Source organism: Aptenodytes forsteri, unplaced genomic scaffold (assembly GCF_000699145.1).
Source record: "Aptenodytes forsteri isolate BGI_AS27 unplaced genomic scaffold, ASM69914v1 Scaffold82, whole genome shotgun sequence".
NCBI lineage: Eukaryota > Metazoa > Chordata > Aves > Sphenisciformes > Spheniscidae > Aptenodytes > Aptenodytes forsteri.
This window is the reverse complement of record NW_008795490.1, coordinates 4,497,721-4,512,625: the sequence shown is the minus strand read 5'-3', so window position 1 is coordinate 4,512,625 and position 14,905 is coordinate 4,497,721. Positions and strand designations below refer to the sequence as shown.

General features: G+C 40.5%; 1 protein-coding gene across 1 annotated transcript in view; it reads left to right on the top strand.

The window, feature by feature from the left end:
* The window catches only part of NOX3 (NADPH oxidase 3), a 46,869-nt gene that overhangs the window by 27,891 nt on the left and 4,073 nt on the right, over nt 1–14,905 (top strand). The window contains exons 9-11 of the mRNA XM_009281432.1: nt 385–638; nt 4,334–4,496; nt 11,752–11,898. Coding sequence (XP_009279707.1) covers nt 385–638; nt 4,334–4,496; nt 11,752–11,898 — 564 coding nt within the window. The remainder of the gene's footprint in view (nt 1–384; nt 639–4,333; nt 4,497–11,751; nt 11,899–14,905) is intronic.

Sequence of the window (14,905 nt, the reverse complement as noted above, 5' to 3'; positions counted from 1 at the left end):
TCTCTTCTCCCAAGTAACTAGCAATAGGACGAGAGGAAATGGCCTCAAGTTGCGCCAGGGGAGGTTTAGATTGGATGTAAGGAAAAATTTCTTTACTGAAAGAGTGGTTCAACATTGGAACAGGCTGCCCAGGGAAGTGGTGGAGTCCCCATCCCTGGAGGTATATAAAAGACGAGTAGATGAGGCGCTTAGGGACATGGTTTAGTGGGCATGGTGGGGGTGGGGACGGGGGGACATGGTTTAGTGGGCATGGTGGTGTTGGGTTGACGGGGGCTTCATGTATGATTCTATGATTCTATGATTGCAAAGTCACCTGTAACCTAATGGAAACAAACAGTTACTCTTCTGAAGGAAAATAAAACAGGTCCTTTTATTATTGTTTAGGTGGTGATGCATTCCTCTGGAGTCCTTGAGCTTCACATGAAGAAACGTGACTTTAAAATGGGACCTGGTCAATATATCTTTCTACAGTGCCCATCTGTCTCACAGCTGGAGTGGCACCCTTTCACCCTCACCTCAGCTCCCGAGGAGGACTTCTTCAGCATTCACATACGGGTCGTCGGGGATTGGACTGCAGCCCTCTTCAAGGCCTTTGGAGCTGAGGAAAAAGCTTTCAAGGAATTGTGGATGTTACCAAGGTTTGAATAACAAACAATACATTTTAAAATGTTAATTCTACATTTTAAAATAAATGTTAACATTTTAACTTTAATTAATTTTGTGTGTTTTCTTTATGATACAGTATTAGATCATAGTTCTGGATGCACAAATATGCCATTACGCTAAAAAACCCGCAAATAACACAGTCATGAACTTGGGCCAACAGCTACCAAGAAGATGTGATGACTAATCCAAGATTTAGTCATGAACTTAGGCCAACAGCTACCAAGAAGACGTGATGACTAATCCAAGATTTAAAGTCCATATCAATATCTGTATCTCTGTCACTATCATCTAAATCTCTGTATCTATATCATCTGCCTCTACACCTAAAGATATCTATTTCAACAGATAGGTGCTTGAGAACTGAGTTGAAATGACACTGGAAGCTATCTGCTAGCTTTGTGCCTGTATGCTTACGCTCTGATGGCACCCATCACCTGCCATCCAAACTTCCAGCTTTTTCCTTTCAGTTACTTAGATATTTTGTGGCCCCAGACACTTCTGCCTGAACGTTACTTCATTCCAGCAGTCTCCCTCAATGCTGTCTCCAGTGTCCAAACCCTGCTCTACTTTATAAAGGTTATTGGCATTCAAATTCTGTATCTGTGGCATCTTAATCCAAGCAAAAGTTTGGTGCTTCGTTGTTGCAAGTCAGCAGGGCTCCGCTGAAGTTAATGGGGCCATCCTGACTTACACCAGCTAAGCATCTGGCTCTATATGTAATGGATTCAAACCATGTAGCTCCTTGCAGGCATAGCGGAGATTTTCAGCAAAGAAGAGCCCGGCACAGGATCATTTCAATTGCGGTGGAGTGTGAAGGGCCTGGGACTGAAGGGACAATTTTGCCCCTGGAAAATTGCTTTTGATGAGGGAGTTCTAGTAAAGCTGAACAGCAAAAGGCACTTGTTTAACTACATTTATGTAATTTAATGGGACTTGGATGCTAAAGAACATTCTCCTAGAAAGCTTACAGACACCATTGAGCTACGGAGGCATACTAGAACGTGGCGGGCAGAGAAGAAAGTCTGGTCCAGTCTTTGCATTGTATCAGTTAATAAGAATTAGAAATTAATGCCGTGCCTTTGTTAAAGGCAACTGGAATGAGAAGTATGGCGTTTCAGCAGAACTGGAGCAAAAATTGTCCGAAGTGATTGACAGCCAGTGTAAAGAATGAGAAAGAGAAAAATGTTATCAAACGTTGCTGGCCACAATGCAGGGTTGAAATTAACAGCGCTGTCACATATAAAGACTCCTCTTTTTAATCTCGTTAGGGTGCCTAATGCCATCATTCAGTTGCTTTCTTGCAATATATTAAAAAGAATATTTCAATATTTAAGCTAACAATAAAGCAAAAAACAAGTCTTTTTCACAGGTTTCAATATCTAAAGATAAACACCAAATTGGTGACTATATTAAAAAATAACATATAGCAGAAACTGAGCAGAAGACAGCAGCCATGTAGCAACTGAATGATAAGGTAAGGTTCTAAAAATAAAATATGTATATTGTAATTAATAAAGGAAGACTAAAATAAAATGTACGTGCATTTATACAGGTAGCAAAGACAGTTAGTTGTGATTTCTGGACAATGTGAGAGATAAGACCATAGAATAGACTATTCCTGTGAAAATAATCAAGTTCCATATTACGCCTCTTCGGGATTTTGGCTCACTTAATTGCTGTTTTAGCACATTGTCCCAAAATCTAACTTCTCTCACAGTCAGGAGTAGTACATAATCATGCTGATCAGCAAATGTTTCAATTCTAAAAATAATACAAGAACCTGCTAATGTTACTTTTCCAAAACTAAATACTTCCCCTGCCTTCCCCAAAAGTGTAATGCTTCTTTCTAATGAAATTGTGTAGATGGACACAAAGAATATGGACAATCCAGGCCACAGCTAGAAACAGTCTATAGCCCTATTTTCTACTCCTCCCTTGGCAAATGCAAATGTAGTATTTTTTGTCACTTTCTTTACTATCTTCCTACCTTCCTCCACCCTCTAGAGGAAGTGAATGGGTTGTATAGCTCAGTTGCTCTTTCTCCGCTTCCTCCTCCCTACTTCTCTGAGTCTTTGTATTTGGTGAAGCTCTCTAGCTATGGCTGAGCAAGGCATTCAAACCAATGATGGGATCTCTGTCACCTGAGGATTTAGGAGCAGACTGACAAGACAAATCTCTGTAAGGAATGATTCAGAAATGATTGATCCTGTCTTGTGGCACAGAGGCAGATTAAAGAATCTCTTGAAATTCCTTCCAGATAGTTTTTTTCTCAATCTACTAACAATAATGAGAATTGCTCCCAAGCCCACATTGAACTACATAGAAAGCTTACCTGAAAGCAGTTCTTAGGCACTTTACACATATACCCTAAATTAACCATATTTTACAGGAAGTTTTGAGCGCTCAAGAAGTACAGGGCTGGGCAATAATCTGAAAAACAATACATATTAAAAAAAATGTATCTTATTTATATCTGAGGCCAGAATTCCAAAAGTTATCCCTGAGTAGCTGTTGCATTTACTACCGCACTTGCAGAGCATTTGGAATATTGAAATAAAAATGAACCATGTGACAAGTACAAATGAAAGGGAAAATAGGACTTCAGGTACACTCTGAGAAAGCAACAATAGGGTTTCAGATACGTTGTGTCCCTACATTTCTGTGTATCATTGCTTGGTGATCCCCCTTTCTTTTCCTGTTAAAACATTTCATTCTTCCTATGTCTGCATATTTGTTTGTAGTATTTAAGCGGAATTTTAAAGATGATTCATGCAATAAAGAGCACAAAACAGTAGAAGATCTGAAAGAAGGAAAAATCTCATTTTTCCTAAGGACTGGGTGTTAGATAGTGAAACCATCTTCCAGAGCACTTATGTTATTTAAAGACAGACTGGACAGAGCACTCCAAAGTACTGTGTGTATTTACATTCCATGTCGCTAGAGGAATAAATCTGATTATTTAATAATCTTTTTCATCTCTAATTTTGACCAAAATGAATGCCTCAGCATCAGCAACATTGATTATAGGAGGCAGTAACATAAACAAGCGTTTCTCCTTACACATTTTGCCTTTATGTCAGATACTGGGTACACTATTATTGCAAAAAATGTATTTCTGAAATATTGGTTTTTCAGAAAGAGCTGAGAAAATAGTAGTTTGCTTACATATGATGACCTCTTTCTTGCTTTCTCTTTTATTACTTTAACACATATAGAAAGAGAGCTTTTCAAAATGATTAATATAATCTCTTCCTCTTTACTTTGATATATACAATATAGAAAATAAAGCTCTAAAACAGGATGCTTTTCAGTAATTCATAATTAAATATGCAAATTCCACAGCTAAATTTGGACATGCAATTACATGACTAATCACATTTCAGAAAGCCAGAAAATTGCAATTGCATGCTTAAATAGATGGCCAGGCCCCAAACCCACATGGGTGCTCTTGTTCCCTCATTTCAGAAAAAACAGTTGCTTTGCTATTAAATGGCACCCACTGAAAATTAAATGTGTTTGTATGGGTAATTTGTGTGCCAGTTTAGACATGCCTTTTCTCTTTTATTTTAACAGAAGTTCAGTTTTGAAAATACGTAGCCCAAAAAATTTTAACCTTTCTGTCATTTTATACGTTGCTGACCCTTGACTAAATGTCTCGTTGCTGTAGAGTGGCCGTGGACGGACCATACGGATCTGCAACCACAGACGTCTTTCACTACCGAGTGAGTGTGTGCATTGCAGCAGGAATCGGAGTCACGCCGTTTGCCTCTATTTTAAAATCTGTTTGGTACAAATGCTGCAACCCTAACACAGTACTGGCGCTGCAGAAGGTAGGTGGGAAAGTTTATCACTCCATCAGAAAGTTCCACAGATGAGCCTATTTTGCCAGGTTAGAGAGACAATTCAGAGCTAGAGACTCACTCGAGTGCTTTAACTCCCGCTTAGAAGCAGTCGCTTGCTTTGCAGCTGCCTCAGGAGCTGTTGTGGGGTGGAGTCTCTTGAATTCACTGTCATTTCCAGAGAAAGAAGGTATCCCTAGCCGCAGTGTTTTTAGTAAAAGCTGAAGAATCAGATTTTCAATAGCAACTGGATATAAACGTGGAATGTCTTTCATAGCTAGACAGATAGTTAGAGAGCTAGAGGAGACATTTGTCCTCTTTCCTACAAAAAAAAAAAATTTGCAAGGTCGTCTCGGACAGAAGTGAAGGGCAGCACTTGTTCCTTGTCCAGGAACTGCACTCATGCAGGTTCCATGAGTGCCCTTTGGCTGCGTGTCCTGGGCCAGAGTGCTGCATTCAGCAACCATTAGCTGCTTTTCTCACTTTGCAAAATCAGGATATTAGCCAGCATAGAAGGAATAAAAAAAGGCATTTAAGCTCTGGATGAGGTGCATATATCAAGAGGCATATTACTGCCTCAAACCACTTTAATTATTTTGTTGAAAAAATATGCTGGGGTCTGTGAGGCATGGAAGGCACCAATTAAGTTAACACACTCTTGATCTGCTAACCTGTTATACATCTTCTGCTAAGGATATGTGAGGCAGCACTGAGGGAGCATAGGTGAAGAAGAGATAATGGGTGAAGTAGGGTGAGGGATAAGAAGGTAACAGAGAAAAAAATCAGCATTAAACATTCTCTTCCCTATCCATCATGGCAAGTGGTAGCTTGTGGACCTTAGAGCTTCTTTTAGCTCATTTTCCAATGCAGAAGCTGAATCAGGAACTGTTCAACATTTCACATTTAAAGACAGATGTTGAAATTGCATTGGAGTGGACAGATCGCTGAGAGGGTCAGTACATATGCAGCTGATGGCAGGACCAAGGGGCTGATCTTTTTAAATGAAAGAGTGTTAAAACTGGCATCTTAATGACAAGCTGCCACTGAAAAAGCATCTGGGATTTTAGTAACTGAGGAGTTGCGGACAGGTTCAAATTGCCAGGAGGGATCTTTGAGGCAGAAAGAGCACTGAGAAGGGAGGGAAATAAAAATGAAAATATGTGCTAGATGTGAGAAGAAGTGTATTTGCAAACACTACCATTGTACCAGAATTATCTTTTCCACTGGAAGGAGAGCTACATATATGTATATACACGTTACATATGTATACTATGTATATTCTATATGTATACAAGTAAAATTGTTATTATTGTCATTGCTGTTGTTATCTTAAGGGGAAAAGAACAGAATTTAACTATGTATTGACAGTACAGTATATCTCAGGGTGTTTATCCATAGCTTAGGTTGAATCTTGGGTAAGTGTGCTTGCAAAGATAAGTGCATGGTGCCTTCTGCCATGGTTTTCTGAATTCCTGTGAAATACAAAAGTATCATGATTTCTATATGTCCTTTCTCTATATCTTGGCTTCCTTACTGGTGCAGTGGGAATAGTGATGCTTATTTTTCACAGGCGTTATGAGGCTAAACTCCATCGGTGTTTGTAAAATATTTTGAAAGCCTGGATGAAAGGTGCTGGGGAAGTTCACAGCATTGCTTAAAAAATTTAGCAGTCATCTTAGTGAGAACGATTAATCTCAGGGCAGCTCCACATTTTTTTTCCATTGGTTAAAAGCTTCCACTTGTGGTATAATTACAAATAATTTAATCTTCCTCAAAGTATTCAGCACTCTCTTTCTGCCATGATGAGTACCATAGAAATGTCTATTAAGGAAATAAATAAGAGGTTTTTCTTTTTTTAACAACTTCGTTTTGATTTGAGTACAGCTATCATTACGCTTATTGAACTAATATTTCTTAGTGTTGCCCACATACGGTTGAGATATAAATACTCATAGCTTCCATAATGTCTGCAGCTGTATAATTTAAAAAACCCAGCAAATCAAAAGGAGTACACATTTACCTAATTGATTCTTCACAATTAAATAGCCTTAGAGCCTTCATTTCCCTATCATTTTTTGCGATGAGGAAGGGCCCTACTACTAGTCATGGCTAGAAAGTTTCTACTGGATTTAGTTATGCATAAAATGATCTTTTTTTCATATTAGTGGTCTCATTTTTCAGATCAATTGCTGCTGAAATGGATAAAATTGTACTGATCCATCAGATGATAATATTAGCAAACATCCATTTTCTCTTTTACCCTACATAAGGACATAAGAAAGGTCCTACTGGGTATCACCAAAGATCCATCTAGCCCAATGTCCTGTCTCCCAACAGTGGCTGTTCATGAATGCCTAGGGAAAAGTATACAGACCACAACATCATATGGCGATACGTCTTCAGTGGACACCTTCTCGCCTTTAAGCAACTTGCAGTTTGGTAATGTCTTGACACAAGAGCTGCATCTCTGTGTTTAATACCCCTTAGTAGATTTTTCTTCCATGAATTTGTCTAATTGCTTTTTGAACCCATGCAGACCTTTGACAGCCACGGCAAGTTGTGGCAATAAGTTCAGCTACATACAGTGAGGAAAACAAAAACACCCTTTTCCATTTGCTTTGAGACTGACTGTCCCTGCCTGAGGTAACCTTCTGCTTCAAGCTGTACTCCAGCCCACAGCCTTCTCTGCAAAATATCTTCTCCCGAAGACCTAAAAACCTGGGCTCTTTTTGCTGTCAAACGTAACCATCTTTCTGAGGTGTTTGAGAACAGTTTAGGCCTCTTGCTTCAAATTTAGGGGTAAGAATTCGAGCCTTGTCCTGCATTTATATGAAAGGCTGCTTGCTGCCACCCTAGCTCTAAGTCAGTGCCTCGTGCAGGCTGCCAAACCCCAGTCCCCCGCACGCCCCGGGCTGCAGGCACTGCTGCGTCTTACCTGTAGTGGCCCACTGGATCAGTTAATCAGGCTGAGGAAGATCTCTGATATTTTTTGGTACGCTACAGCCCACAGGTGGTGTGGTATACTCAGGAGCAGGAAGGACTAGGGTTTTGCAGGGAGGTGCCCAGCTGCAGGTGTAAGAGGCTTTTGCAGGGACTAATCACGTCTAAGAGGGAGCAGCAAGAGTCAGGGATGAAGGTGCCTCCCTGGGCATCCCCTGCTTCATCACCTTTTACACCCCTTTGGTGAAAAGCTGGCTTTGCCCAGAGCTGCAGCTCCACCTCTGTCTTCAGTGAGCAGGGAGAAACAGATGGGTGGTCATCAACAGATAATTATTGACTTTCCACATGATGGAAGCTGATTTACAAAGTATGTTCTTTCACCTTACAGGAAAGAGGTATCGGAGCTCTTGCTCTTGTCTGTTGTACAGAACTCAGGATGTGGGAAACTGAATGATAAATATGTATGCATTGCAAGGGAGCAGAGTATTACAGAAATAACTGACTACTCAAAATCCTGCATTACAGATCTGATTAATAGCAATACTGCATCTAACTCAATTTGCAAAAAGAGCACTTGGAAAATTTAAGACAGTTTACTTGGGCAAGCCATCAAGCTGATGAATATAGTTGATGGGGGTAGGGTGGGTGGAGACTAATGAAATATAAATCTAAAACAGATTTTTAAGGGTCCTAAGTAATTGCAGTCAGTTAATAGTATGAGGCTTACAAGAAAAAAATATAGGATTCAGAATAATTGTTTAATTATAGAAATGGACTGATGCTGGCTTTATTCTACAGTTTTAATAAGGATTAATTTTACTGTGCATTTATTGTATTTTAATTACACATGTAATATGTTGTGCTATGCTATGGGCAGTCAGTGTAAAGAAAGGAAGACTTCTTTGTAAACACCATTTATTTTAACATATTATACTAGAAGTCCTCTTTGAAAGGAGACCTTTTACCCATAGGTCATCCTTCTTCACTATCCCTTTTCTTTCTAAGATTATAATCGTAACCAAAAATAATTCTTATAATGACAGTCTTTCTTCATTACCAAATGCTTTCCACCTCTAACGTGAAAATTAGAGGCAGTGCAATGGGTACCACTTCAGTGGAACTGCACCAGGAATGAGTTTAAGGAATTTCTGCAGCTTCAGAAAGCTACATCCTTTCTCGAGAGGACTGTGCCAGAGGTGGCTTGACCCAATTTAGCTGGACTGGCTGTTACCACGCCAGCTAGGTCTGCAACCAGCTAAAAGCACTCCTTCAAGCTCCATAGCCTGATATTCTGGAAACCAGTCCCCCATTTCCAAGACCACGTCATCTCAACTCATCGGCTAGCTTTTCTTCCTCCTTCCCTGAATGTGCTTGGCTCCCAGTCCTGCCCACATGCTCCCAGTTGCCACCCCATGCACAATTCATTATTCATTTAGAAGCACATGCCTCCTCTCCACACACGTGTACTAAATATACATTTCCATAAAATGAACTGCTGGAAGGACTTGAGAAATAAGATGATCAAGCAGAGGCTGGGGGAAGAGATTTCTCACTACAAATCAACAGCCAAGGTGTGATACAGACTGACAACACTCAGTGGCCTGATTTTCGAGGTGCTGAGGATGTCGAACAAGCGGGGACTTCAGGATTCAGACACAAAAAACTACATAAAGGTTAAGGCTATAAATCTTGTCCAGTTTCTGTAATTTAAAATAATGCTGCTGTTGGTCACAAAAATGAAATGCTATAAAGTCAGTGGGCTTGCTTTTTCCTCATAACCAATGCCAATGTAAATCAGCAACAACCCTTCTGTAAAGCAATGAAGTTATATTTAAGGCAAAACATTGAAACAGAAGGGGAAAACGCAAACAGCCAAGATGGTTGGTACTAAAGTTCTGCAGACAGTCCTATTCCTAGGCTGTAAAAATACCCCACTTAACCCTGAATGCTTTTTCTCTGTTTCCTGGGATCATACTTCATTTATATTTCTTACAGAAACCACAGATGGTCCCTTACAGTACACTCAGGTCTAGGAAACATCTCAAATTACTGTTAGTCTCTTTCACCAAATCTCCAGCGAAGCATGGTGTTACCACATTTTTCTCTCACCATCTTACCAGAAGTCTGACAACCTAGCATATTAAATCTTCGGGAAATCTCTTTATAGCTTTCTGGTTTCTCCTCTGATTTTTCACTTCAGAAGTGTCTAATATGCATCTTTATCTCATTGATCCTATGGAAAAGGGCTACAATTTCCAAATCATCAGAGCTCCCACAATGATTGCCCTGGGGACAGACCTTCCAGATTACCTTTGATATTGAGGTATAATAAAAGACAGAGGGGCTGGTGAGCACAAAGAGAGATGGGTTGGAGGAAATTAAGGGATTTTGCAACAAAATAAAAATCACAGTCACAATAAAACATGTTCCAACCATCCCTTTGTTATAAGCTTATACATTGTCCTCAATGCTGTTCCTTTTTCATCTAAAATTGTGTATTTTTAGGCTTCCTCCTTGTTTGTAAATTATTTCTTCGGAGGCACTATAAAAATAATTACACTCAAAATTACATTGCCCACAGAGGCCCATTCGAGGTCTGGTGCCCTCTGTTCAAAAGTAATGATGGATTGTGTGGCAAGAGCTACAGAACTCGAGTTATAAGAATTGCAGTCAGATTTGTCTTATAATTGTAGTTCAGCCAGGCATCAAGGCAGTGCCTGGGCAGACACCCAGGGAACTTCAAACATTCATCCCCTGGGTGGTGCGGGAACTCCCAGTCTAGTCATCCACACAGCTGGACCGGCTCGAGACAAGGGGCTGAGCTGAAACCAGGGGATGGGCTGTACCCCCAACCCCCTTCGCAGCTCAGCATTGGTGGAGGAAGTTTCCAGGTGGGAATTTCCAACTGTCCTGAAGACTCCCTAAGGCAGCTCCTGCTCTGCCTAGGCCAACTGTATGTCTCAGTGCGTTGATTAAAATCCTGGGAGGGGAATCTCACCAGTTCTGAGACTCCGCAGGCGGTTCCTGCTGCAAAATTGATTAACTTGTACACGGATAAGACATTTGCAAATGCTCAGCAGAAACTGTTCCTGCAGAAGTGGTCACACAGGACAGTTTTTTATACATAGTTAATTAGTTAGAAGATGCTTTGTATGTAGTTAAGACAATAGATCACAATAGATCACAATAGATCATGCACATGCTGGAGTGGTCACAACGATCCCTGGGCCAGCTGGCTATAGGAACTGAGCAGAAAAAGGGGTTTGGGGAGTCTCACCTGATCCAGCTGAAGATGCCACAGCAAGGACTCTTGAAATAGAAACTCTCATCATCATATGGACAGTGACTAACCATCTTGTTCGAAAGATTTTATTCCCTACACAAGCATCACCCTATGCCAAGATCCTAATAAATTAGCTTTTTTTTTTTTAAACAAACTCTCTGCTCTGTTTGTGACTGACTGCAGTAGAGGAGGAATAGACAGAAATAAGCCATAGGAATGATTAAAGGATGGAAAATTAGCCTCTCAGTGACAGATCCCAGGAATATTTGGTTTACCATGGAGAGGATTATAGGATGACTTGATCCCAGCCTCTAATTTCTACCTGAGGAACAAAACTTTAATAACAGGCTCTCCAATCCAATAGACAACTAAAACAAGATCCAGCATATGGAAGATGAAGCTAGAGAAATCTGGATGAGAAAAACTGTGTACATTTTTCACAGAGAGGTTTTCAACCAACAGAAAACCAATCATGGGATAGTGGTTCATTTTACCCCTTCAGCAACTTTAAAATTAGTTTCATGTTTTTCTAGGGGTGTTCTGTAGCCTGTTTTATACAGAGTATCGGACTTGAAGAACATAGCTGTATCTTTTGACCACATCAACTGTTAACCTATGGCATAAGGTCTTGAGAAACAGGAATTCCTTGCTTCAGTGCTGAATGAAACCAAAATTCCATTTTAAACATAACTGAAAATAAATCCAAAATTTCAAAGAATAATCAAGTTGTTTGCAAGAAATGCAGGGTTAAGTATTATAAGTCAAAGTTGAGGTGCACTGGCAGGGGGGATGGGAAACTTGTACATTGCCTATCTTCACTAACACATTAATATATTCACTCAATGTTTAAGAAGAAAATGAAATTTTTAAAAGATAGAAACTACATCATCAAAATGATGTGTAATTATGTTTAAATTTACAGTGGCAAAGAGTCACACACTATGTGGTTAATGAGTTCAGCCAATCATTAGGAAGTTTTATTGAAAGTTTGCTTCTTGTTAAATCTCTACTTTTATCTGACAGGTTTATTTTTACTGGATTTGTCGAGACCCATCAGCATTTGAGTGGTTTGCTGATCTTCTGTTCCATTTGGAAACAAAAATGGCTGAAAAAGGGAAAAATGATTTTCTAAGTTACCATATATTTCTTACTGGCTGGGACGAAAGTCAGGTAATAATGAAACTCACAAGTCTGAGTTAATGTGCCTTGCTTTTCCAGTATGGTAACATATGGAACAGGAACAGCTGAATAATGACGGATGAAGCAGAGAGACAAAGAACTGTAAATATAAAGACAGCAAGCCGTCTGTTTCCATCTCACATTTAGGAAAACAGGAATGGAGAAATCAAGCCAGTGATCCTTCCAGTCCTATATCTTGGCTTGGGCAGCACTGATTACCAGGTGTTTTGCAGAAAAGTGCAAAGAGCCTTTCAGGAGCTTGTGAAGGGACATTTTGTCCACATCTTTGAAACAGAGGGTTGTATAAAAAGTCTTGGTTTTCTTTACTTTTATTATTTAGTATAATTTTTGTTGTTCACATATACGTCCAGTATGCTTTTGAACCCTGCTGTGCTTAGAACATTTTGGCAACAAACTCTATGGACTAATCCATGTTGTTTGAAAATATGTTTTGTCTGGTTGATTTCAAATTTGCCATCTTACAATTTCATTGGATCATCCCAACTCGAGGCACTTAATCCTTAGACTGGGTCAATCTTATTCAACTTCTTTAGTCTTTACCTAGACCCAGATGAGTTGATTTTCTCTCCCTCTTATTTTTAATGGAGCACTCAAATAACACTGCGATCAGTTAGGCACCTGCCAGAAAAACTCTCACAGGAAAGTCTTTGCTCTACTGTTTTATTTCCTGCTGTCACTGTTGAATGAAGGACTGTCTAGTAGAGACTAAAAAAATAGATTTCATAGACTTTTTCCCTTCCTGCCTCTGCTGCCACAAAAAGCATTGTTTCTTTCTGCTTTCCTTAGGGCTTCTGTCAAGTAATGAGGTATGTGCATAAAGCTGTATTCAGAAAAATCTACTCCCACCGTGAAGTATATGGCAGTCATAGAAACCACCACTGTGCATTAGCAATATCACAGGGTATTACCTAAAACGTGTTTTGAAAGAAGCTATTGAGGAGTCTAACAAAACACAAAGTTGTCCTCATCTCTCAGCTGTCATCATCCCACTTCCCTCTTGGGCAAATATCAGGCCAGAAGTCAGGTAGGGAGACAACCATTCTTGCTGGGATGTCTGACTCTCTTCACTCGTGTGCCCTGCACTTTTCTGAAGTACCTCCTTCTTCTTCTTCTTCAAACCCCGTCGTCCAGTCTCCTGTCAGCACTGCCTTGTTAACCTGTGCTGCCAGTTAGGTGACACAGGAGCACCCCTGAAGCTGTGCTGCCTCCCTGCCTACACTGGTACTGCTCTTGCTCCTGGAGCCCCCCAGCATCCCACCTCTAAAGGGCTGTGGGGGAAGTGGAATGCTTTTCAGTGACTGCTTCTCCGAATCTGACCAAGCCCACGGAACTGTGCTGGGTGACAGCTCCACCTTCTTCAGACATCCACAAAGCTCCCTCATCTTATAGGTCTTACTTATCTTTAGTAAATTCCAGTCCATCACTCCTCAAAATTTGAGTTTCAACACCAGTAATATTTGGATGATGCTTTACTTTACTTCTCCCTTAGCAAACAACAAAACCAACATTCTCCCCATTCTCTCCCTGACTCACCATATAGATGACCAGTAGTCGGGTGAAGCTGAACCCAAGCAGGACGGGCAATTTACAACTTCAAGTGCACCCTCCACTACTGGCAGGTGTTTACTCCTCAGATGTAACTTTTGTTCAATGCTTCGAGCTCTTTGTAGATTCCATGTTGGCATCAGATGGTCAAACAGACACGGCACATGTCTGCCTCTGCTTGGACAAGAAATCGATGTTTCAGCCTATTGCTTCTTGCAATGCCCCTGAGATTCCTAGGCGACTTAAATGCTGTGAGCTATAGCAAGGGCTAACACCAAAAAGCCTGGAAAAGTTCCACTTAATGTGAACAGAAATAGCCCATCTGCTCAGTGGCATAGTTTTGGTGTACACAATTAAAAAATCTTGCAGTTCCCCACCTCCCACTCCTACCAAACACTTTAAGTTCTTTCTTAGACTATTCCAAGTCCTCCGTGACATTGGCCCAAACTAACAAGAACCTTTTAGAAACATGACCTCTTGTGACAACTGTGCTTGACCAGAATAATTGAGTTGTTAAGCAACATGGAAGACTCATTAGCACAAGAAATATACAATATTCCCAGGAAATGGATCTAAGTTTCGGCAACCACTTCTGCAAGAGCTGATAATGATACCTAGTTCATGCTAGGGCCTGAACTAAATGCAAAGCCCATTTTTTAACTTAGCTTTCCTCTGGTAATTTCTTGACAGTGATAGTAATGATGATAGTCTGTAGTGAAACCAAGCATATTACTCCTACACAATAGCAGCACAATTAGGAGAGATGGTGGTTTTGTTTTTAAATGCACCTGGGAAGTACTCAGCATGGTAATGGGCATAGCATAGGAGCTGAGAGACAGCAAATGCCCGTGAAAATCAGGATTTCTTTTCTTGGCACTAGGAGCTGTGCAGCTTGCTTAGTTCAGTGCTTCACCTGAGCTGATCCACTTTCTGCACTTGCCTCCACCTGAGGAGAAGAGTCAAACCACCCAGGGTTTTACCCCTGCCGAGCTGGTACATCCACTGTCTTTTCCATCAGCAGCAGAATGCTCTGGACTTACTTAAGGTGCACGTAATTGCTAATATTTATTGTCAAACTCTGCTACAGTACACTTTGTTCCCTTTCCTAAACTCTAGCTCAGCCTTTAAAATGGTGACTGTCACTTCAGGATCTGCAATGAAGGAAGTGTAGGGTGAGATATTCAAAGGCTGAGAAGAGGTTTAGGAATCTAACTCCTGCCTGTAAAAGTGACTGAGGCACTTAGGCCCAGGCCAGTAAAGACAGGTATTTAATCCCAACCCATTTCAAACATTTCATCTCAAGAAGCTGAACTCCTTTGAGGTCTCAGGCACTTTTGGAAGTGCTTTTTACACTTCTAGTCATTTTGTGAACTCTTGACTACTCCTCTCCTCTCCTCTCCTCTCCTCTCCTCTCCTCTCCTCTCCTCTCCTC